Source organism: Cornus florida, unplaced genomic scaffold, assembly GCF_030987335.1.
Source record: "Cornus florida cultivar Cherokee Brave unplaced genomic scaffold, ASM3098733v1 CherokeeBrave_3.0.0_Hap2_Chr09, whole genome shotgun sequence".
Taxonomy (NCBI): Eukaryota; Viridiplantae; Streptophyta; class Magnoliopsida; order Cornales; family Cornaceae; genus Cornus; species Cornus florida.
In genome coordinates this window covers 18,316,855-18,339,434 of record NW_026775579.1, presented here as the reverse complement: position 1 = coordinate 18,339,434, position 22,580 = coordinate 18,316,855, and the positions used below count along the sequence as shown (strand labels likewise).

General features: G+C 37.6%; 1 protein-coding gene across 2 annotated transcripts in view; it reads left to right on the top strand.

The window, feature by feature from the left end:
• The window catches only part of LOC132273567 (serine/threonine-protein kinase STY46-like), an 81,033-nt gene that overhangs the window by 43,104 nt on the left and 15,349 nt on the right, over window positions 1-22,580 (top strand). For both annotated transcript variants that reach the window (XM_059774534.1, XM_059774532.1), the window contains exons 5-10: window positions 13,478-13,550; window positions 14,412-14,522; window positions 15,131-15,181; window positions 19,740-19,879; window positions 19,977-20,084; window positions 22,170-22,243. In XM_059774534.1, coding sequence (XP_059630517.1) covers window positions 13,478-13,550; window positions 14,412-14,522; window positions 15,131-15,181; window positions 19,740-19,879; window positions 19,977-20,084; window positions 22,170-22,243 — 557 coding nt within the window. The remainder of the gene's footprint in view (window positions 1-13,477; window positions 13,551-14,411; window positions 14,523-15,130; window positions 15,182-19,739; window positions 19,880-19,976; window positions 20,085-22,169; window positions 22,244-22,580) is intronic.

The window sequence follows — 22,580 nt, the reverse complement described above, 5'->3', positions numbered from 1 at the left end:
AACGGAATGGTGTGCGCTGAGATCTTAATCCTCTGCGATCAAGAAGGGCACATGGTCAAATGTCACCCTAACGAGAGTTGCCTGAGTAACATTCGGGAATTTCTCTTCCCGCTCCCCAGAAATCAGGAATCTATCCAGCCTTGAAAAAGTAACCGGATCCCTGCCATTAGACCAAGTAAAGGCTGCTGCCCCTTCCATTGGCATATCAATTAGAAAGTGACTGTTAATAAAAACTGGGTCATTTCCAAGGACCTCCTACCCCCTGTGGACCTCTCAAGTGGAGACCTAACAGAATTAAAGTCCCTGCCTAAACACCAAGGCAACGACCACAATCCCTTAACGTAGCGGAGCTCTTCCCAAAAGGCAGGTCTGTCACTATCGATAACTGGCCATAAACTCCAGAAAAGTCTCATTTGAAATTGTCCTCCTCCATCTTAAACACACATGACAAAGAGAAATTTCCTTTCTAAATGTTCGTCCTTGACAGCCACCTTCGATCCCACATAACTAGAATTCCGCCCGAGGTGCCGGAGGCGTTTAACGCTTTCCATTTCACGAACCTTCCTCCCCAAAGGCTCCTAACCACCCCGTCGGAGATAAAGGCTATCTTAGTTTCTTGCAAGCAGACAACATGGGCACTCCACTTCCTCACAGCTACCTTGACTACCCTCCTTTTGTCCGGATCATTTAGACCACGAACGTTCCACGTAATAATTCGTAGCTTCATTAAGAACCATAAACAATCATCTCCCCTCCTCCCTGTTTCCCCTTTCTCTTGTCACTCCATCCGTCCCCTTATAGTTAACATAGAAAATGAGGTTCTTGACCTCCTGATCCCCCTTCTGAGACGTTAAAGGTCTTTTATTTTTGACCTCTTTCGTGCCTTGAAAGGTCTCTGTATCATCTTTCCTTGCCACAATTGCATGAAGAATGGACAAAGTTTGATCATCATTACCCTTTGAAGAGACACCCAACGCTTCACTGACCACGCCAATATTCTCTACCACCCATTCCATACCCAAATCATTAGTCGTCGCTAAACTATTGGGTCGCACTACTCCCAAAGGTTCCACTGTGCGCACATCAGTTTGGTCCGTCTCCATCCAAGGATATAAATCATTAGAACAGACCTGCTGAGAGGAAGCCCAATCTCCATTCTCCTCCCCCTCACTCTCTTTGCCATTGACGTACATATCCGTGGTGAATCGGGCCGGGCTAACATTGGAATCTATCTTTAGCTTTTGGTGAGCAATAATGCCGCGTACTTCGCAATTCAGAGGAAAAATAGATCATAGCCAACAAAATACGAGAGGCATATCCAAATCTGTTCCAGAATCATCCGTATCAGCTGTCATCAAACTATGAAAATCGTTAGCCTTTGAATCGGACGGTAAACAATTTAAACCTTTCAAAGCTACAAAAAGTTGAAGCTCTTTGAGCAGAGCCACAGCTGAATCGTCTGTCAATTTGAAGTGAAGATATCTTCCTACACAAACTGTCACCCCATCAAAAATGCCTACACTTCTAGACGTATCCTTTGAGACTTTAGTCATTGACCTATCAATCCGTGGAACAATAGACCCAGAAAAATCACTCTGTTGAACAAAACCATCTTCCAAGCCATCGCCACTTCTCAACACCCCACAAGGAGTAGAAGAAGGAGCAGAAAGAAAGCTCCGAAGATGAGTACCAGAGATCGTACTTGGACAAATGAAGGCGTGAGAGTGTGTTGCCCACTTCTGTTTTTCATTACGAGACCATTGGGAGCCATGGCAAGATGGCTTATATCTTTGGCTCATCTCATCTATGTTTTGACTAGTCATACTTGCACTCATCTTCCTCCACCTCGCTTTCTCAGACAAGGACCAGTGTCTGCTTACAGATGATATATTCATGTGTGAGTCTCGCTGTGAATAAAAATGAGCCTGAGTCTAGCCTGGACTTGGGCTTGTCCTTCATCACTTGGTCCCAATGGAACATTTGAAACGGGCTTGTTATTTAAAAAAGAAATGGACAAGGAATTGGGCCATCTCTGGACCCATCTTTTATTTACTTGGGGCCTGAGGCCCAGACCTAGTCAATGCTTTGGGCTTGAGAAGCCCATTATTCAAACTAGGCCCATCATGGCCTATAAACTGACCCTTGGCCTACCCTAACACCCTCTGGCCCAAACTACCACCAATCCCAGCCCAATTTGAATCACGCCCCCCTAACTCCACCTTATCACCAACCCTATGTACTGTAGCTAAAGATAAGGGTATGGAAATTGCATATGCATCTCTACAACCTCCTTGTGTAGCCTTCCTCCATTCCATTTCAACGCTCCTGATCGGCGCGTGCCGTCCGCTTCTTCTTCCCCCCACATACTTCACAACCCTTTGAACCTCCCTTTCCTTCAACCATTGTTGGATCTCAAGCACCCCTTTCTGCCCTTTACTAAGGTGCCTAGTCCATTCTTCCTCCGTCATTAGATGTGACCCATCGCTTCCTTCTAAACTCTCTGTTGAGGGAACAAGCTCCGGTAGGACCTCTTCCCAAATCTCGACTTTGTGGCCGAAGGGATTATCATGAATGAACACAAACTTCGGACAAACTGAACCATTTCTCATTGTAATCCGAACACTTATAGCATCCCTCGTCTTATTTGCATTAACTCTCACAAATCCACCACATAACTCCCCAACTTCAACAAACATGGCCTGACACCATAGATGCAAGGGAAGCCCCAACAACCGAATCTGCTTAAGCCCTTTGTCTCTGAGAACACCACAACAACCTACCCTGAAAGACCACACATCAATCCTCAAAGTTGCAGATCCCCACTATCGTCGGCCTTCCTTCAACACCCGTTGAGCCTCCGCCTGAGATGGAAACCTAAAAAGAAGCAGTGAGTCAAATAAGGGCGTCACCCCCACCCCACACGACGTATTCCATGCCCGCGCCACCCATTCCTCCACTCGATCACACCCCCTAACCTCTTTATTGAATCGTCAAACCAAACAAGATGAAAGCACCACCTTTCTTCCTCGGACAGACTCCCCGTCGATATGCAATGAAGGCCCTCGATGAGGGATCGCCATCTTTACATCCCCCCCGAGCGAGATCCTTGGAATCCTTGTAATCTCAAGAAAGGATTTCATCTCTGACCTAATCTCTCCGCAATCGCCCCTAGTATGGTGAAATCGCCTCTAGTGACGTCATTCCTTTTGCACAAACGTTTTTTTTTTTTGATAAGTAAAGATTTTATAAAGTGTTCAAAAGGGGAACGCATCCCTTAGAAAATACACAAGGCCTAACAGGGCTTCTAAACTCTCAGAGAGTCCAAAAAATCAACTATCTCCTCCGTGGATTTACAATATCTTTCTATATAACCTAACAAAAAAGAGTGCTAATAATAGATAATTTTAACTCCCCCATAGGTGTCTCATTAGGAGTCTCCTTTCCTTCGAAGGACCTCCTATAAACACCACCAAATGCAAAGAGTCTTAACCCTCCAAAAATCACGAACTTGGGCCCCCACTATGCAACCTCGCCAAGCCTCAATCAAATTTATGGGGGATCTGTGCATAACCCACTGAACCCCAAACAAACTCGATATCAATCCAAAGCCACGGGGCAACCTCCAAAAACCACGGACTTGGCCCCCACTATGCAACCTCGCCAAGCCTTAATCAAATTTCTGGGGGATCTGGGCATAACCCACTGAACCCCAAACAAACTCAATATCAATCCCAAGCCACGGGGCAATGCAGAAGAAGGTGATCAACCGTTTCCCCATCTCTCTTATACATGTAACACTAATTGACCACTACTTATCTTCTCCTTCTCAAGTTGTCTTGGGTTAAGATCTTCCCTAACACTAAAGTCTACGCAAAAAAAAAAGGCCACTTTGAGAGGGTCCTTGGATCTCCAAATAGCCTTCCATGGGAAAGACTCCCCATGAGCTTCCGTAATGCACCTGTAGAAAGACCGAACACCAAAACAACCCTGGGAAGAAGGAACCAGCACCATGAGTCAAAAACATCGCCCGCAAATCTTTTCTGTACACCATTTCCAAAAGACCAATGGCATCCTCGATCTCCCAATCCTGAAAGTGTCAAGAAACGAATGTTCCAAACAATTCTCCCACTACGAAGACAATAGCAGTCAATCACAAAAGCATGTTTGTCCACCACAATCCTAACAAGCCTATTCTCTGGGAAAAGTGATGGCCAGAGAATGATCACGACACCAAATATCCTCCCAAAAGCGGATCCTCCTCCCATCCCCCACTCGAAATCTGATGTGTTTTGAGAATTAATCTATCCGGAAATGTTTTGAGAATTCATCCCACCCTTTCCGGATGAACTTCCAAACCCCAACACCTCAAGAAGGATACTCACCTCCCTGGAATACCAACCACCTCTCTCCTCCCCAAAGCTGCTCACAACAACCCTTCTCCATAGTCTACGCCTCTCCACCCCAAATCTCCACAGCCACTAGCCCAAAAGGGCCTTATTAAAAGGTATCAGTCTTTTAATACCCAGACCACCAAAATGAATTGGACTGCAAACCTGATCCCTTAGAACCAAATGAAATTTGAACTCATCTTCCATCCCAACCCTAAGGAAATTACGTTACAGCCTCTGAAAAAGAGAGAGAAAATAGGTTGGAAGACTCTATAAAGTACTCTTCATCAAAGTGACTCTCCAACCTTTTGAGAGAGATTGCATCTTCCACCCTGCCAACCTTCTCTCAAACCTTTCCACAACAAGGTCCCAACATCCCACTCGCCTCGACGGTGCCCCAAGCGGCAACCCCAAATAAGAAATAGGAAAAGCGCCAATGCTGCAACCCAGAATGTCAGCAAAAGTGGATCTTCGGAACCTCCCCAACGGAAGCCAAGACACTTTTACGCACGTTCACCTGTAAGCCGGAAATGACTTGAAACTATGTCAAAAGACAACTCAAGTACCTCATATGAGACTTATCCGCATGACAAAAAACCAAAGTGTCATTTGGAAACATCAAATTGGATATCTCCAACTGACTAGAAATGTCTCTACCCATCCGAAAACCTCGCAAGAAGCCCATATCCACAACCCTCCTCATCAATTTATTGAGGGCCTCCATCACAACGAGGAACAAAAAGGGAGAGTGGATCCCCCTGTCTCAAGCCCCTCAAACTACTAAAGAATCCCGTCGGAGAGCCATTCACAAGGACTGAGAAACGAACACTAGAGATACAAAACTCGATCCATCTCCTCTAAGTCTCACCAAATCCCATCCTCTCCAATAAATAGAGAAGGAAGCGCCTGGGATCCCACTGCACAGTCTAGAATCCACACACTTTGCACCAATAAGAATGGAATCAAAAATTTGATGGCCAACAACAAAAGCGTTCCGAGAATCCGAAATGACCCCATCCAAGACATCCCTCAACCTCAACGCAAGGACCTTGGCTATTAATTTGTAAATGCATCCCACCAAACTAATAGGCTTGAAGTCCCGCACATCGGACACCCCACTTTTTTTAGGAATGGGCGCAATGAAATTGGCATTCAAACTTTTCTCAAAACAACCTTGAGAGTGGAAGCATGAAAAGTACCCATCACCTCTCCTCTAACCACCTCCCAACTCTGAAAAAGGAACCTCACAGTGAAACCATCAGGACCCGGTGCTCTGTCTCCATTACAGCTCTTCAGCACATTACGCACTTCTTCAGAAAAAAGGCCTTTCCAAACCTACACATTCCGCATTAGAAATCGTATTGAACTGCATACCCCCAAGCAAAGGTGTCCAACTATGAGTCTCTGTGAACTACTTCTAATAGAAGGAGGCAACCCCCCTACAGACCTCTTCTTCCTTGCACAACATCTCTCCTTCCACACAAATCCTCCCAATATGGTTAATCTTTATGATGAACATTTGCAAGACTTCGTGTTTCTATCCCCTTCCTTAAGCCACAAGGCTCTAGATTTCTGCCTCCAAGAAATCTCCTCCCAGGTGGCAATCTTTGCCTTGCACTCTACCCTCCTTTTCCTTAAAGCCTCCTCAAGGTCACCTATCCCCTCCTTCCAATCAATCTTGCAATATCAGAAAAGACATGATTCTTTCTCCATTCCAAGTTCCCAAAATCCTCCTTATTCCAGTTCCCAAAATCCTACTCCAAAAGATGCGTTTTACCCGCCAAAATAAAACTCGGGGTACCGCTCACATCATAACCTTCCCATTAAGAACGAACTCTCCCAGAGAATCCCTCTGCACGAAGCCACATATTCTCAAAACGAAACGGAGTGCTTCTCATGCTCATTCCACCACAATCCAAAATCAAGGGAACGTGATTAGAGATTGGTCTAGCCAATTCCGCCTGAACAACATCTGGAAACTTCTCCGTTTGTCTTATTACTTTAACCTCCCCTAAAGCCGTTTGTATGTTGATAGACATCCAATTTAAGAGTGAAAAGTCACTTATGACCTTTATATACTTAAATAGTAAAGTAACCTTTAATGAAAAATTACTTTTCTGTCAGGGTCTGTTTGATACTGCTATTCAGCACTTAACACAGAACATGGTAAGAGATTTATTAAAATTAGCATGTTTGATAACCATTTAGCTACTACTTAAAATATTACGTGGTAGCTTAAAACATGCCAAAATTTTAAGCGAGACGGACATTGATTAACGCTTATCGCAGAAGAAGGCAAGTGATTTTAGGTTTTAAAATATTTTATTAATACAATTTTACCCTCAAATATTATATTTTAAGTTCTCCAACACTTGTTTGTACACTTCAAATTAAACCTATTGATTTGAGTTTCTATTTTCCCTTTGTATTTTTATTCTCTCCTTGGGTTCTGATGAATTTTTGTTTTTAGTTTACTCCAATTTCTCAAAATTTTCTTTGCACTTCTCTTCTCAAATAATGTGAATACAAATAATATTCAACAAAATATAAAAATATATATATATACATGCTTCACTCAAGTTTATAATCAATAGTCATGCAATACAACCCCTTACACCATTTTTATGATGCAAAACTGCTATATAAGTAAATATTGAATGATTTGTGCGAGAATTCTAATTTCCTTTTCATAAATATTTCATTTTCATTAGTTATTCATTTTCTATTTTGATTTTGGAATTTTTTTGATCAGTTTATACATTAATATCCATTGTTAAATTGATATATTTCTTTGGTGAAATTCACAATTTTATATATGTGTTTATGTTTTAATATAGTATCTTTTATAATAATGTTATTTGTATAAGATTTTCAAGGCAAAAATGTAATAAATACAACATTCAGATTTCAGCTTTTGCATTTAACAAACAATCTTAATGAATTCAGCGCTTTAAATTAATACAGTATCAAACACATTTTCAGATTAATACATTCAGTACTTAAAATTCAGTATTTGAAATTTTCAGTGCTTAATTTTCAGTTTTATCAAACAGCACCTTAGTATAATATATAAATGTAAACTTCGTTTCTCTCTGTTCCCTGTTACACACTCTCCATCTCTATCACTACCACCACAAACACAAGCATAAACAAAATCAAACAATTCTAAACCCTAAGTGTGTGTATACATTTATTTATAAACTTGGTTTCTCTCTCTTCCCTATTACACAAACTCTCCATCTCCATCACAACAAAACCACAAACACAAGCAAAAAAAAGGAAATTAAACAATTCAAAACTCCAACTCTAAAAAAAAAAAGGGCAATTTGAATGAGATGTACATGATTACATGATTTCCACAACATTTCCAAAATGGAAATAAATAAATTAGTCTTACATATTAGAAAAAAAAAGGGGCAATTTGAATCTGAGGCCCATTAAGAACGAACTCTCCCAGAGAATCCCTCTGCACGAAGCCACATATTCTCAAAACGAAACGGAGTGCTTCTCATGCTCATTCCACCACAATCCAAAATCAAGGGAACGTGATTAGAGATTGGTCTAGCCAATTCCGCCTGAACAACATCTGGAAACTTCTCCGTTTGTCTTATTACTTTAACCTCCCCTAAAGCCGTTTGTATGTTGATAGACATCCAATTTAAGAGTGAAAAGTCACTTATGACCTTTATATACTTAAATAGTAAAGTAACCTTTAATGAAAAATTACTTTTCTGTCAGGGTCTGTTTGATACTGCTATTCAGCACTTAACACAGAACATGGTAAGAGATTTATTAAAATTAGCATGTTTGATAACCATTTAGCTACTACTTAAAATATTACGTGGTAGCTTAAAACATGCCAAAATTTTAAGCGAGACGGACATTGATTAACGCTTATCGCAGAAGAAGGCAAGTGATTTTAGGTTTTAAAATATTTTATTAATACAATTTTACCCTCAAATATTATATTTTAAGTTCTCCAACACTTGTTTGTACACTTCAAATTAAACCTATTGATTTGAGTTTCTATTTTCCCTTTGTATTTTTATTCTCTCCTTGGGTTCTGATGAATTTTTGTTTTTAGTTTACTCCAATTTCTCAAAATTTTCTTTGCACTTCTCTTCTCAAATAATGTGAATACAAATAATATTCAACAAAATATAAAAATATATATATATACATGCTTCACTCAAGTTTATAATCAATAGTCATGCAATACAACCCCTTACACCATTTTTATGATGCAAAACTGCTATATAAGTAAATATTGAATGATTTGTGCGAGAATTCTAATTTCCTTTTCATAAATATTTCATTTTCATTAGTTATTCATTTTCTATTTTGATTTTGGAATTTTTTTGATCAGTTTATACATTAATATCCATTGTTAAATTGATATATTTCTTTGGTGAAATTCACAATTTTATATATGTGTTTATGTTTTAATATAGTATCTTTTATAATAATGTTATTTGTATAAGATTTTCAAGGCAAAAATGTAATAAATACAACATTCAGATTTCAGCTTTTGCATTTAACAAACAATCTTAATGAATTCAGCGCTTTAAATTAATACAGTATCAAACACATTTTCAGATTAATACATTCAGTACTTAAAATTCAGTATTTGAAATTTTCAGTGCTTAATTTTCAGTTTTATCAAACAGCACCTTAGTATAATATATAAATGTAAACTTCGTTTCTCTCTGTTCCCTGTTACACACTCTCCATCTCTATCACTACCACCACAAACACAAGCATAAACAAAATCAAACAATTCTAAACCCTAAGTGTGTGTATATATTTATTTATAAACTTGGTTTCTCTCTCTTCCCTATTACACAAACTCTCCATCTCCATCACAACAAAACCACAAACACAAGCAAAAAAAAGGAAATTAAACAATTCAAAACTCCAACTCTAAAAAAAAAAAGGGCAATTTGAATGAGATGTACATGATTACATGATTTCCACAACATTTCCAAAATGGAAATAAATAAATTAGTCTTACATATTAGAAAAAAAAAGGGGCAATTTGAATCTGAGGCCCTTACGCCCCCCCCCCCCCCCCCCCCCCCCCCCCCCCCCCCCCCAAAAAAAAAAAAAAAAAAAAAAAAAAAAATACTGCAAATCAAATGAGATATACAAAGCTTGAACCGGAACAAAAGGGCAGATTGAATCTGAGGCCCTTGCGACCCTTTGTGGCTCATCTTCTGCATGATTTGAGCCAACACAAAGTTCAATTTCACAACGGCCTCACCTTCAAACAATGAATTAAGTAACCAAAGCATGAGTAAAAGGGCTAAGGCAACCATGCAATGCACCACACCTGAATTGAACTTGAAGACGGAGATCACGACTGGATTCCTGAGACTAGTCGCGACGCAATCCATCTTCGTTTTGGGATTTTTTGATGGTGAGTTTTCTTGGGTTTGAGTTGATCTTCAAGGTCTTGAGCTTCTTGGAGGTTTTGTCCATGGAGGATTTGTAGAGATTCCGATGACGGTGAGGCTGTCGGAGTATCTAAAGTTTGAGAACACTAGGATGGCCATGGAGAGAGTGATACAGAAGTTAGAGAGAGAGAGAGAGAGAGAGAGAGAGACATAGAGACATGCGCCTTCATCTGAGTGTTGGGGTTCTGGGTTTTGTGGGTTTGATTATGCTGTTGGGAGATTTCGTCGATGGTGGAAAGGAGAGAGACAGATAAATTGCAGGCATGGGAAGGAGAGAGAAGAACTTGGGGGTAATAGAACCTAAGGGTAACATGGTCATTTTATAAAACTTGGTTAACGGTTCTGACTGATAGAAAACGGCAGGGGTTTGATTGAGCACAAGTACCAAACATTAGGGGAGATCAAGTAATAAGCCTCAAAACACTCCATCCGTGTGTGATTTGCTCAAACCTCAGGGGAGGTCAGTGTAATTTACCCAAGATCTTTCTACTGGAGCTGTGTGGAGCCACGGGGTCATTCCTTTCCTTGGAAGGCTATTTGGCGCACTAGAGCACCCCTCAAGGTGGCTTTCTTCGGTTGGACTGTGGCTTTGGATAGGATTTTGACGATTGACAATCTTTGGAAGAAGCGCCTCGTTGTGGAGAATTTGTGTTGCATGTGCACGAGAAATGCAAAGTCGGTGGACCATGTTCACCTGCGTTGTTTGGTGGCTAGAGGCGTTTGGTTATGATTTTCTATATGTTTGGTGTTCATTGGGTTTTTCCGGATTCCACGAGGAGCATGCTCGAGGCTTGGGGAGGTTGTGTGGTGGGTGGGCATGCCTAAGATGTTTGGAGAGTCACCCCCTTTTGTTTATGGTGGGGTTTGTGGAGGGAGAGAAATAGGAGATCCTTTGAAGGGGGAGGAAGCTCTTATTTGGGTGCTTAAATATTCCATTTTAAGCACTTTATTTTTTTGGGTTAAAGGGCACCATTGTAAATTCATGGAGGGTATATTTTAGTTTGTGGATAGTTTTGAGATCTTAAAGGATTTTTGTCTTCTTGAAGTTGTACATGGGTGAACTCCCCATTTGAGCGCTTTTCTAAAATATATTACTTACACAAAAAAAGACTTGGGTAACAGCCTCACAAATTTATCGTACGAAATTCATCTCAAGTCGTGTTGCTGTTAATACCAGCCCATAAATTGACCTGTATTATTGTAATAGTCAACTATTTTAGGTGTTGATATTGTCTTTAGCTGTGAATAACTTGCATTAATACATATGTCATCATGTTTTGAGCATATTCACATTGCAACTGGGTAACACTGCCAGTATCAGCTTGCTTGAGATAATGCATGCGTCTGCTTGAAGTTATGTAATTGCATGTAGCCTGATTCGCTTATTCATCTTCATATGGTTCCATTTTATTGTCAAATACTGGTTGATACTAAATATAGACATATATAATGTGTGTATATATATATATGTATATAATTCTGTAGCTATAAGAAGATTTAGATAGTGGTCCCTGTCACCTCCAAAATAATTGAGCCCAAACTTTGGGAACTGGATTCCGTATCCAGTTGATTTCTTGGCCCTTTTTCTTGATTCATATATGATGTGTTGTTGTCCCCTGATACACAAATTTACTCGTCGAGAACCATGGTGTTCATATTGCTTTGTATATGTGAACTTTTGCCTGCAAGTGATGGTCAACTGCCTATGCCCTCCCTTGCATTTTTTGTCATCTCCAAGATGTCCCTTCATCTCATTTTCTTCTTAAACATACTGTGGATGCTTGACCTCACTTCTTTAATTGCCACTTTGTCTGTATGAACACATCTGTGTCGTGTGTGTTGGCAGTGTAATCCTCTGGAAAACAGTTATTCCTCCTACTTGGATCCAAGAAATTGCTGTTGATCTTGATTGGCCATGCTATCTTTATCACCTTTTCTATTCCTTGCAATTTGATTTGCTGATTTTTTCATTGTCAGTTTGCTATTTCCAAAACTTATGTCATCCACCAATTGGCTACTGTGAATGGCTTTATAATTCGCATATTTGTAAATTTAAATTGTGATATAGGCTATATAGCTCCTAATTGTTATGGTTGTCTTTGACACAATAAAGGTCCATTTTCCAAAATGTCTTCCTGCATATCCAAACAAACCCTCCCCTCCCTCCCGGCGTCGGTATCATTTGACAATTTCAGGGAAAGAAAAGCAATAATGAACCTCGCCTAATTCCTTAATTGATTTATTCCTAGAAAGTTTTGTACCCAAGTGGGGAAGATTTATGATAGCGCGTCATGTCTGTTGGAGTCTCCTATGGTGCACTCATGGTATTTATGGTTGGTTCAACTTACAGGCTGCTCTCCTGGTCAAATATGATGCAACTGATCCGAGTATAAAGTAAAAAATATACAGTCAGATACAAAAAATCTACGAAAAGAGGATGAGCGGATTACTAACCTATCATATCAGGCATAAATATTTTTGAGAGGCAACTTCGTCTCTTGCCTTATTTCATTTTTGTCCTCTTTTTTTCCTCTCTTCTCTCTTTACTGGTCTCGAAGCGTTGACCTTGAGTTTGGGAGTTTAGACCCAAATTGTTACAAGGGTTATTTGTCCTACATCGGATTTGGATGGAAAGTGAAAGGGATATAAATGGGTGGGTATGCAGCAGTATCCAATAGTTTAAGCATTTGGATAAATGTGCAAGCGTCCACCCATTACCGTTAGTATTAGAGCCAAACGTAGTCCTTGATCTAGTGCCACGCTGCGCTCGGCTCGGAAGGCGTCCGGGTGAGCCACCCGGGTAGGTAGGGTGGCTCGACCACAACGAGGGTGTTGCAAGTTTGGGTGGGGGAGAATGTTACAAGGTATATTTGTCCCACATTGGATCCGGATGGAAAGTGAAAGGGATATAAATGGGTGGGGTATGCAGCACTACCCAACAACTTAAACTTTTCGGTAAATAGGCAAGCACCCACCCGTTACACAAAACCACTAGGACAAAGGCATGTTTGTTTTCTATTACCAAAATTGATATATGAATGACACTGTTATGAACTTATGACCAAATAGTGATATATGATTGATACTGATATTCTGCCATTTCTCACTTTCTAACATCCATTGAATTTGGAAGTTGATTTTATGTGTGTGGCAATTTAGCCGCATAATCCCGAAGGGTTGGTTTGAGATTTGATGTTTAAACTTCCCAGCCTATTACGTATTGAAAAGAAGATAATTATCTACTCAAACTGGCCCGCCTATCATCTTTGCTAAAGCCAATTTTCATCCCCAGTTTTTTCATATGGTGGCTATCTAGTGTGATCTATTTCCTTGCAATCCCTGTACTGCCTAACTGCTCAATGTTTTGATTGTAAATTATAATGCATGGTCTAGTATATGTGTATTTATTTATCTCATCTCTTTGTATTTAATTTTCACTATTATGATTTACTTTTTGCTACTAACGGTATGTTTGCATGTGATTTTTAAATATGCTTGTACATGTTCATACATCATCTATACAATTGTGGTTTGCATTAGCATCACCAGCAGCTTCAGTTGAACTGCCGGTATAAATTAGATATTACATTTCCATCCAGTGCCAGATAAAAGCTGAGCATTGGAAGTATATTGCAGGCAGGAAATTTCACATGTTCCAATTCATGAAGTAATATTTTCTACCATTGACAAGCCCAAGCTTCTTAGTCAGGTATTTCACGGAAGAGCTCATTTCTATTTTAATTAGTGAATTTTGTGTTATCACTCAGAAAATTACTTCAGATTTTTCCATTTTATAATTATCATGTTATTAAATTTCAAGAGTCGGTATCATTTGTGAGTGACTGATATTTCATTGTTAGTTGTTCAAACTCTCGTATGCATTAGACTTGAATTCTATCACCATACTCCAATTTCACTGTGATCTGATTTTGACTTGAAGCCAGAATAAAAAACAAAAAAGTTTCTAAAACAGTGGCATAGCTTGAAGCCTATGTTGCTGGTCCCTCTGTTTTCTGCTAACCAAGCACAAGCTCCATGGTATAAAATGGTCCAAAGTTGAGGCTGATAAAGAGGGTTTCATTAGCATATTTGGCTTTTGTTACTGCACTATTCTGTGTTTTTCTTCCATGATTAGATCTTTCCCAGGCTGCATATTGTTTTAAATGCATTTGCATCTTGTTGTGGTCTATTAGAACAAATGCTTTTGTTGTTTCTGCGGCAGTCCTCTTTATCTTCGTTATTATTGAACGACAATCAGCCTGCAATTTTGTAGTCAGAATTTGACATGATGGCGTTGAAATTCATTTTTCTTAATGAAAACTCCTAATGGAACATATGAGCAAGCTATGAGATGAAAACCTCATGCCAGTTTTGTGATTGATTACTATGTTTTTGTAGAATGGTTTCTGATCTCGCTGTACCATATGCAGTGGTTTGCATATTGTTGTTATTATGTTAACTTGCATTTGCGATGTAGAGATCAGCATCCATTTTTTAGTTCTAAAATTTGCTTTCTTCATTGTAGTAAGACAGCCCTTCCAATTCCTAACTATGTGCCGTTTTCTTTTAGCTTTCTGCTTTGCTTTCAGACATAGGTCTCAACATCCGTGAAGCACACGTCTTCTCAACCACTGATGGCTATTCTTTGGATGTATTTGTGGTGGATGGATGGCTTGTTGAGGTATTTGTTGTTCTCTAAGTAATGTCTTCATACTTATCATAAATTGCTTTCTATTACATTGCTTTACTTGTTTAAAAAATTACTCGTAGCCGATAAATAAAGGTTTATTTTCATTTCTCACATGTGCTATGGTCTCTGCTTCTTTAATTGTTTTTGTTGTTGTTCTGTCCACTCCTACGAGAAAAAAAGGAAAGAGAAGAAAGAGTGAAAGACGAAACAAATCCCGTTGTGCTGTTGCTTATCCTCTTGTTGAATAAGCTATTTTCAGTATTTTCTTTTATTTGTTTGTCATACCTAAACTCTTTTATCTAAGCATTTATATTTATTTTAGTGCCTTGATATCAACGGAAGTGCTCTACATTATTATGATTTCATATTTTGGTGGTGGCATATGGATTCGAAATAATCTCATTGAGAAAAAGCTTATAGATTCAAAATCAATATTGGTGACGTTGATGCTACATTTTATCTGAGAAATTAATATAAATAAACTGTGCTTATCATAGGACATTGTGGACTTGTAATAAGGAGCATTGTGATTATATCTCTTTTATGACAGGGATCTGTGGTGAGTCCAAATGTTGCTGACTTTGCAATGTTGTGATCAGGATACAGAGAGTTTGCATGAAGCTTTGGAAAAAGCAATTGCTAGAAGCGAGGTAAATTTATTTCTGAGTAAAATCTAATGCATGGTTTTTGATTTGTTTTCAAGTCTTCATGCCTTTTTATGACCACCAGTATTTTAGTTGTTTAGGGCCATGAATTAAGTTCATATCAATATCTGCTATGATAGTTTCCCTGTTGAAGTGAATCTAGTAAAATTCCGGTCGAGTGATTGTTTTCTCATAATTATTGCAATTAGTCATCGCAACTCTTTGGGACAAGCCCTTTATATATCTTGTTAACTGAACAGAATGCATACATGCATAAACGATATTTAATAAATCTTACTGAAGTTGGTTCCAAATGTTATCATGTTTTAGTGGATTTCACTACCTCTGTTACATTGTACCAATGAGGACCTGTTTTGGCACTATCTCTACTGTTGAGAGTTAATAAGAAGTATAGGTCCTCGGTAACTTTTTCTTGGTCCTGCATACTTTGTGTGCAAGGGTTGCGCCAGAGGTTAGGTTCTTGGTCCTGTATGCTCCTCGTGTACATGGGTTGCATCTCTTCTAACGCTTTGTTTATGATGCTATCTTGTTTACCAAAATTAAAATGATTTATGATTTCTTACCGGGAAAAAATTTACTATTATTTCTTTAGTGCAATGAATTGACTTGCTGTGAGTCCACCTGTGTACGGGCAGGCAGCGGTAAGATCAACACAAGGGTGTCTCAAACGTCATTCTCCAACTAGTTACCAGTTGTATGATGGAGAATAAAAAATGAGAAAATGCAGGACTGTGTTTTGGTTGGTGAGAAAATATACAAGGTTGTAAGAACACTGAATTTAAGAGAGAAGAAGAAGAAATAATTTTGAAAAGGAATTTTGATGCTGTACTCAAAGTTTGTAGAAGGTATGAAGTCAGTCAGGGAGGAAGAATGCATAAAATCAGAATTTGTGCAGTATATATGTAGTGATACTTTCCCTACTTTCTCTAGTTGTTCTACTGGTACTTTAAAATTTGTCTTTGGGAAAGTTACAAACCCAATGACAAATTTTGAGCTTTGACAAATAAAGGAATGTCCACGTTTGCTAAATTTTCTATTTATACAACCAAGAAAGCATAATTAAAGATACGAAGACAGTTTTGGACCTTTTGCAATCTTTAAAAATATATACAAGGTGCATTTGGTTTCGGTATTTATGCTTCGACTTCAGAAAATTGATTCTTACTGGATTTAGCTCGAGATTATAACTAATATCTGATTTAGTTTTTATTTTATTTGATACTGCTTTAAATGTCTGTGTAAAACGGGGTTCTAGCTGAATGGTCTTTTTTTTTTTTTTTTTTTAATCCTGAATGGTCTTTTAAGTACTTGAGTGTCTTCATGTCTGTCTAACCGTGTGAATTAAGAGAATCTTAGAAGGAATATATGTAAAAGCCTGAAATTTGGGTTGATTGGGGATTATTAATTTTAAGAACAAGGAGAGAAGTTTGGTTACATGTCTGAAGAGACTTAAGATATTAAGATAGGGTTGTCTTCTCCTATAGAATTGTCTTTCACTATGGATGTTCATCCTATGGATCTTGCTGTTAGGAATACAGCTGTAGAGCTTGGAATCGAATGATGTTTTGACTACAACTATTTTTGTTTTGGGGATTAGTTTATGTTGAAAGAAATAAAAAGTTGAAGAGAGAAATTAAAACATGAAGAACACAAGAATATAGCGTGGTTCAGCCACTAGGGCTTATATCCACGACACACAAAGCTCAAAGGGCTACATCTCTTTCATTACATTCTCTCTTAATTTTGTTTACAATAACCACCTCTATTTATAGGTGAATTGGGGAAGACTTGTAACTATAATAAAGGAATTACACAAAAAGTCGAATACAAATATGGCAACAACTTGTTGCCCGAGTACAGCAACTTAACATCTAGTCAAGGAGTGATTTAACATATAATTATTCTCCAACAGTTTACATGGAAAACTCTAGCTAAAGAGAAAACACTTGATCATGTTGCCCTTATTATGCCTAATAATTATAAATTCATTATCGAATGCATTTTTTTAGGTTTGATACTTTTGCATCAACTCTTTGGTAGAGAGTACTTCTTAGGTATGGAGAATTGATGGTGGCCAAGACATGAATTGATAGCTTGAACTGATGGGGGCCAAGACATGAATTGATAGCTTGAACCGCATATGATTCACACCTTCTACTAGAGAAAAGGAAAATATAAATAGAACTAGGGTTTTTGTAAATTAGGATTACGTATTTATGTTTATTATTATTTTTGGTAATGTAAAGTTTTATGGTTTGTTAGGTGTATGACTTGTGTTAGCAATTTTCCACTCAAAACTTGGGTTGTAATGTGTCAAGTATCTTGAGTCATATGAGTAGAACCATTGAAGACAAATACAGATGAAGAATTGTGAAGAATGCGACGAGATCCATATCGTCAATCATAACTTGACCTTATTTGACCTGGAGATGCTCAAAGTTCTGTCTTAAAAATTTTTAATTTTTTTTTTTCCTTTTCTTTTTCTGTAAAGATAACACTTCAATAGCGAAGTTTTTACCATATTTTTGAAATTTGAATGTTAGCTGAAAAACTGAAGATGTCAATGGATTGAACACCATCAAGAGACTGTTGATCAAATGGTCAATCGATTAATGGATGTATGAGTTACAGGGTTGAAAACCTGAGAAGCATCATTAGAAGCATCGATCGATCGATATTTTCGCAAAAAAACTATTTTTATATCCAGAATGCCTCGATCGATAGGTCAATCAAAGTCTTGATCGATCGAATCCTTTGGACCTATATATTTTAGACACTCTCAAAACAAAATTTTACAAGGATTTGACTTGCTAAAACGTATGGGCTACCTATACTGGCTATAAATATGAGGTTATAGTTAGTTTAGGTTATTTATTATGATTTGAAGCCTTAATCATATAAGGAGACAAAATCCGTGAGAGAGTGATATTTCCAATTACTCAATCTATGGTTTCCTTACTCTATTATATGTCATTGAGTATTCATCAAAGATGAATCGTGATGCTTATCTAGTCGAATCAGATCAACTAATCAGATTTTTTAACAAGAGGATGGACAGTAATTAGAGAAACGAATTCGTGAAAAATTTGGCGTCACCTTTTGTCAAGAGTTAACTAGGGGTTCTAGGTTGTGGGAGCTGTTAACTAAGTTGTAACTTCTTTGTTAAATATATTGGATTGTTCCTGAGTGGACTAGTTCCCGTAGTTTTCCTTCATTTGGGGTTTTCATGTAAAAATAGTCTCTGGTTTGCTTTACTTTCTATGGATGCATGATTGTGGATGTGTTGAAAGAATTTTGAAATCTAATGGATACAAACTAAAATTCAAATCACAATCAATATAAGTTACTAAAATAACTGAAATTATTATCCGTTAGACCTATTCACCCTCCTAAGTCTAAGTCATTGCTTACACTTTGACGTATCAGAGCCTTGGGTAAGACCTATTCCCCATTGTTTCTTGTATTCTCCTTCCCTCAGTCTATTCATCTGTTTTTCATCTCCTTAATCTATTTCTCCCTCCCTTTCTTCTAGCTTCATATTTTCTTATTCTCACACCTTTCTTTCTTTCTTGTTCTACATCAAGTTGGTATCAAAGCATATTGGTCCTACATCATTTTCCTTCTCTGTGCTTGTAGATTCAATTTTTGTGGGTGGATTGTTAGATCATATGTTAGATTTAGAGAACTTTTTTTTTATTTTTACTTTATTTTATTTTATTTTTTTAATTTTATTTTTAAAATCTCATCTTTCTCTTCAGTTTCTATTATGAATTATTATTAAATATAGTCTTAAAATCAACTTCTTCAAAAACCTTGAATCCCCAACTTCCTCTTCCTTGAAACTATTCCATCCTTAATGGACATGTAATAGAAAAGATTGGAGATAGATAATTTATGTGGTCGACCCTGTTCATACGGGATAAAGGCAGAGATGATGATGATTCTCCAATTTTGTTTATTTTGAGGACTGTCCTATATCACAATTGTCATTACCTTTATGTTGTTACTCCGAAACCTTTCCAATATGCTTCTTTCATATATTTTTCTTTTTAGTAGATGAACTTTTTTTGATTCCTAGTTTCTTGTGATTTCAAACATTGTCTTATTACCTTTGGTATGACTTGACTCTCATCACTTTTCAGTGCCTTATTTATATTCTATGCTGTGATAAACTAAATATTGTTATACCAATTAAAATATTCAAAGTTCTACACTGTTTATATGGTTCTTCAATATGTTGTGTATCTTTGATATCTAAAGGTTACTAGCCTTTGAACTGATCTCTATTCTATTTTTATGTTTTTATTTCAATTCTGTTTGATGCCATTTTGCACTTTTTATGCATTTCACTGTTGCTGCAGATTTACAATTGAATGTCGTCTTCATTTTTTGCTTGATGTGTATTTATTTTACTGTCCTAGTTCTTTTTTTGACCAGGTGAATTCATTTTAGTGCTTGTAGTTGACCTTAATTCTACTGCTCTGTTTAAGTAGATTGTGAGGACTGATATTTGTAATGAATATTCTCGTTGGACAATATACAGGGGTCATGGTCTGGCTCGATGCATTCTCAATCAGCTGTAGAAAAAGCATTAACAGCACAAGCAAAATCCGGAGATTGGGAAATAGATAGAAGATTATTAAAGATAGGAGAAAGAATTGCATCTGGATCATGTGGAAATTTGTGAGTTGGGAAATGTTTTTATGGGGCTGCTACTTCTATAATTTATCATTGTTTGTGTTGTTTTATCTCTAATCTTTCTTCTGGTGTTCTTGAAAAGGTATCGTGGTGTTTACCTTGGTCAAGATGTTGCTATTAAGGTACTTAGATCTGACCATTTGAATGACGCTTTGGAGGTCGAGTTTGCTCAAGAAGTAGCAATCCTAAAGTAAGTACTTCTATAGCTGTTACTATTGAGTTAATATTGTTAACACTGTTGTTTTTATCTAAAGTAAAGTTTCACTATTTTGCTGATATATTGGTAAAAAGACGCGTTAAAATTCTAAATTTTTTCTCAGAAAATTAAACATATTTTTATGTTAGATAAAAGCCAAAAGGATGTATTATGTCTATGCCTTGCTTAGAAACCCTCAAATAGATTTTTTACTGATTTATGTTTTCCATTTCATGCATCAAATATCAGCTAATTTCTTTTCTTTCACATTCCTGTGTGGCACTTGCCACATTTTTTTGTCTCTACTCAAAATGACCCTCTTACTTTTGCCCTTTTTGCTCTAGGAATTAGTAAAATATTGACACTTATGGCAGCCCCTTTAGCTGTATTTTCTTGTTTCTTTTCAATCTCCATGTTAAATGACCATCTTTTGTTGAGGAAGAGAAGACATATCATTGTTAATAGGTGTTGTCTTTGCAAGATTAATGGGGAGTCGGTGGATCATCTTTTGTTGCACTGTCCTGTGGTTCATGATTGTTGGAGTTTGATGTTTGGCCTGTTTGGTATTCATTGGGTCATGCCTCGGACATCTTGGGAGTTGTTGGATATGCGGAGGGGCCAATGGGTGGGGGCTCAGGTCAGAGTTTTTTGGAGGGTGATCCCTTTTTGTATTTGGTGGAGCCTTTGGAGAGAGCGTAATGAAAGATCTTTTGAAGGAAAGGAATCCTCCATTGGGGTGTTAAAATTTTCTATCATTTGTAATTTGTTTTGTTGGGGTCAGGGGAGAGACTACTCCTCTCTTGAGGAGATTGTTGACTTTATGAGTTCTTTGAATTCATAGGCTCCGTTTTGTCTTTGTATAGTTTGGGTCGCGTTCCCCTTTTTGAACGCTTTTAATACAATTTACTTATCAAAAAAAAAAAAAAAAATGTCTGCGTACTTTATGTAGTTTTACTTATTTTACTTGATGTGCATCAGAGTTCTTTTAAACTCTCATATCACGTGAAACACTGACTCCAATTTTCTACATTTTTCTCAACTTGATGATTCAGGTGGCTTATGACAATTGTTTATCTTCCATTTACTTAACTTAGACATTGCATAGTTTACCAAACTATTGGATCATGCATAGTCATACATTATTGCTCTGTGCTACTTCCATGTTCTGAGATACTTGCGATCTGTACCATGAAGTCCATTACAAACCTTTTTACTGTATTTCCTTTTATTCTAGGACGAGTTATCTCTGAATTAGAATTAGATATTATCACTGAGCACTGCAGTTAGCTCCTGTAAGAAGGAAGAATCGTGTTGAATCATTTTAGTGCATTTTTATCCATAAATCCACGTTTGTTTTTCATTTTGTCTGGCAGTTAGGATTTTGAAACCAAAGTATGGTTGTACCAGTGCGTGGATTTCTCAATGTTTTTGCTCATTTTTAGTTGTGTAATTCTGAATTTGTTAATTTAAGTGCTATCGTGCTCTTATAGTTTAATATTGGGATGGAGATCCTATTTTGTGGTCACTCTTAATTGTCAATTCATAGTTGTTAAAGGCGCGCCTAGGCTCCAACAAAGCCCCAGGCTCGTCAAGGGTCAGCTAGAGTGCCTCAACCTACTATGGACCAGGCCCCTTCAATCAGGCTCACACTTTTTAGTAGGCTCTAGGCTCAAAAAATGGGCGCGCCTTGTATTTTTTAATCATTTATTCATATCATTTTCTTTTTTACTTGATGACTAGTAAATTAAAAGGTTCTATATCATATCGTATTGTTTTACCTTGTGAAATATTTGCAAAAGTTCATAAATTTATGGTTCACTACTTACATTAACTGCAATTACTGCTTGATTATGAATATGTATAATAATATATGTTTAAATATGCATTATTATATACATGCGCCTTGCGCTTGGGCTCCAGAAGGCCTTTGGCACCTTAGTGCACCTGGAGCCTTTAACAACTCATGCAATAATTGATCTTTTCTCTTCTTCTTCTTCTTCCTCTGCTGCCGCTGCCGCTGCTTCTCCTCCTCTTTTATGTGGTCCTCTTTTATGTGGTTTTATGTTCATTTTGATGCAGGGAGGTTCAACATAGAAATGTTGTTCGTTTTATTGGTGCCTGTTCAAAGTCTCCTCATATGTGCATAGTAACAGGTACGAAACCTATCTGCTTGTAGAATAATATTTTTCAATAAGGAAAGAAAAAGAAGAAAAGAATCAATAAAAATAAAATAATTAATTGTGGAAAAATATAGCTCTTTGTTGATAATAAAAGAGAGCCTGTAGAGGAAGAAAGAGGTTTGTGATAGGAAGAAGAGGACAAAAAGGAAAAGAGAGGATAATGAGATTTATCGAAGGAGGAGAAGAAGATTTGTAGACAGTCAAGGAATTGTTGTGGCAGGTTCGAAGCTTAGTTGCAAAAGAGTGGCGTTTTTCAAGTAATAACTATGAAAAGATCAAGTAAATAAAATTGCTTGATAAATTAGATTTA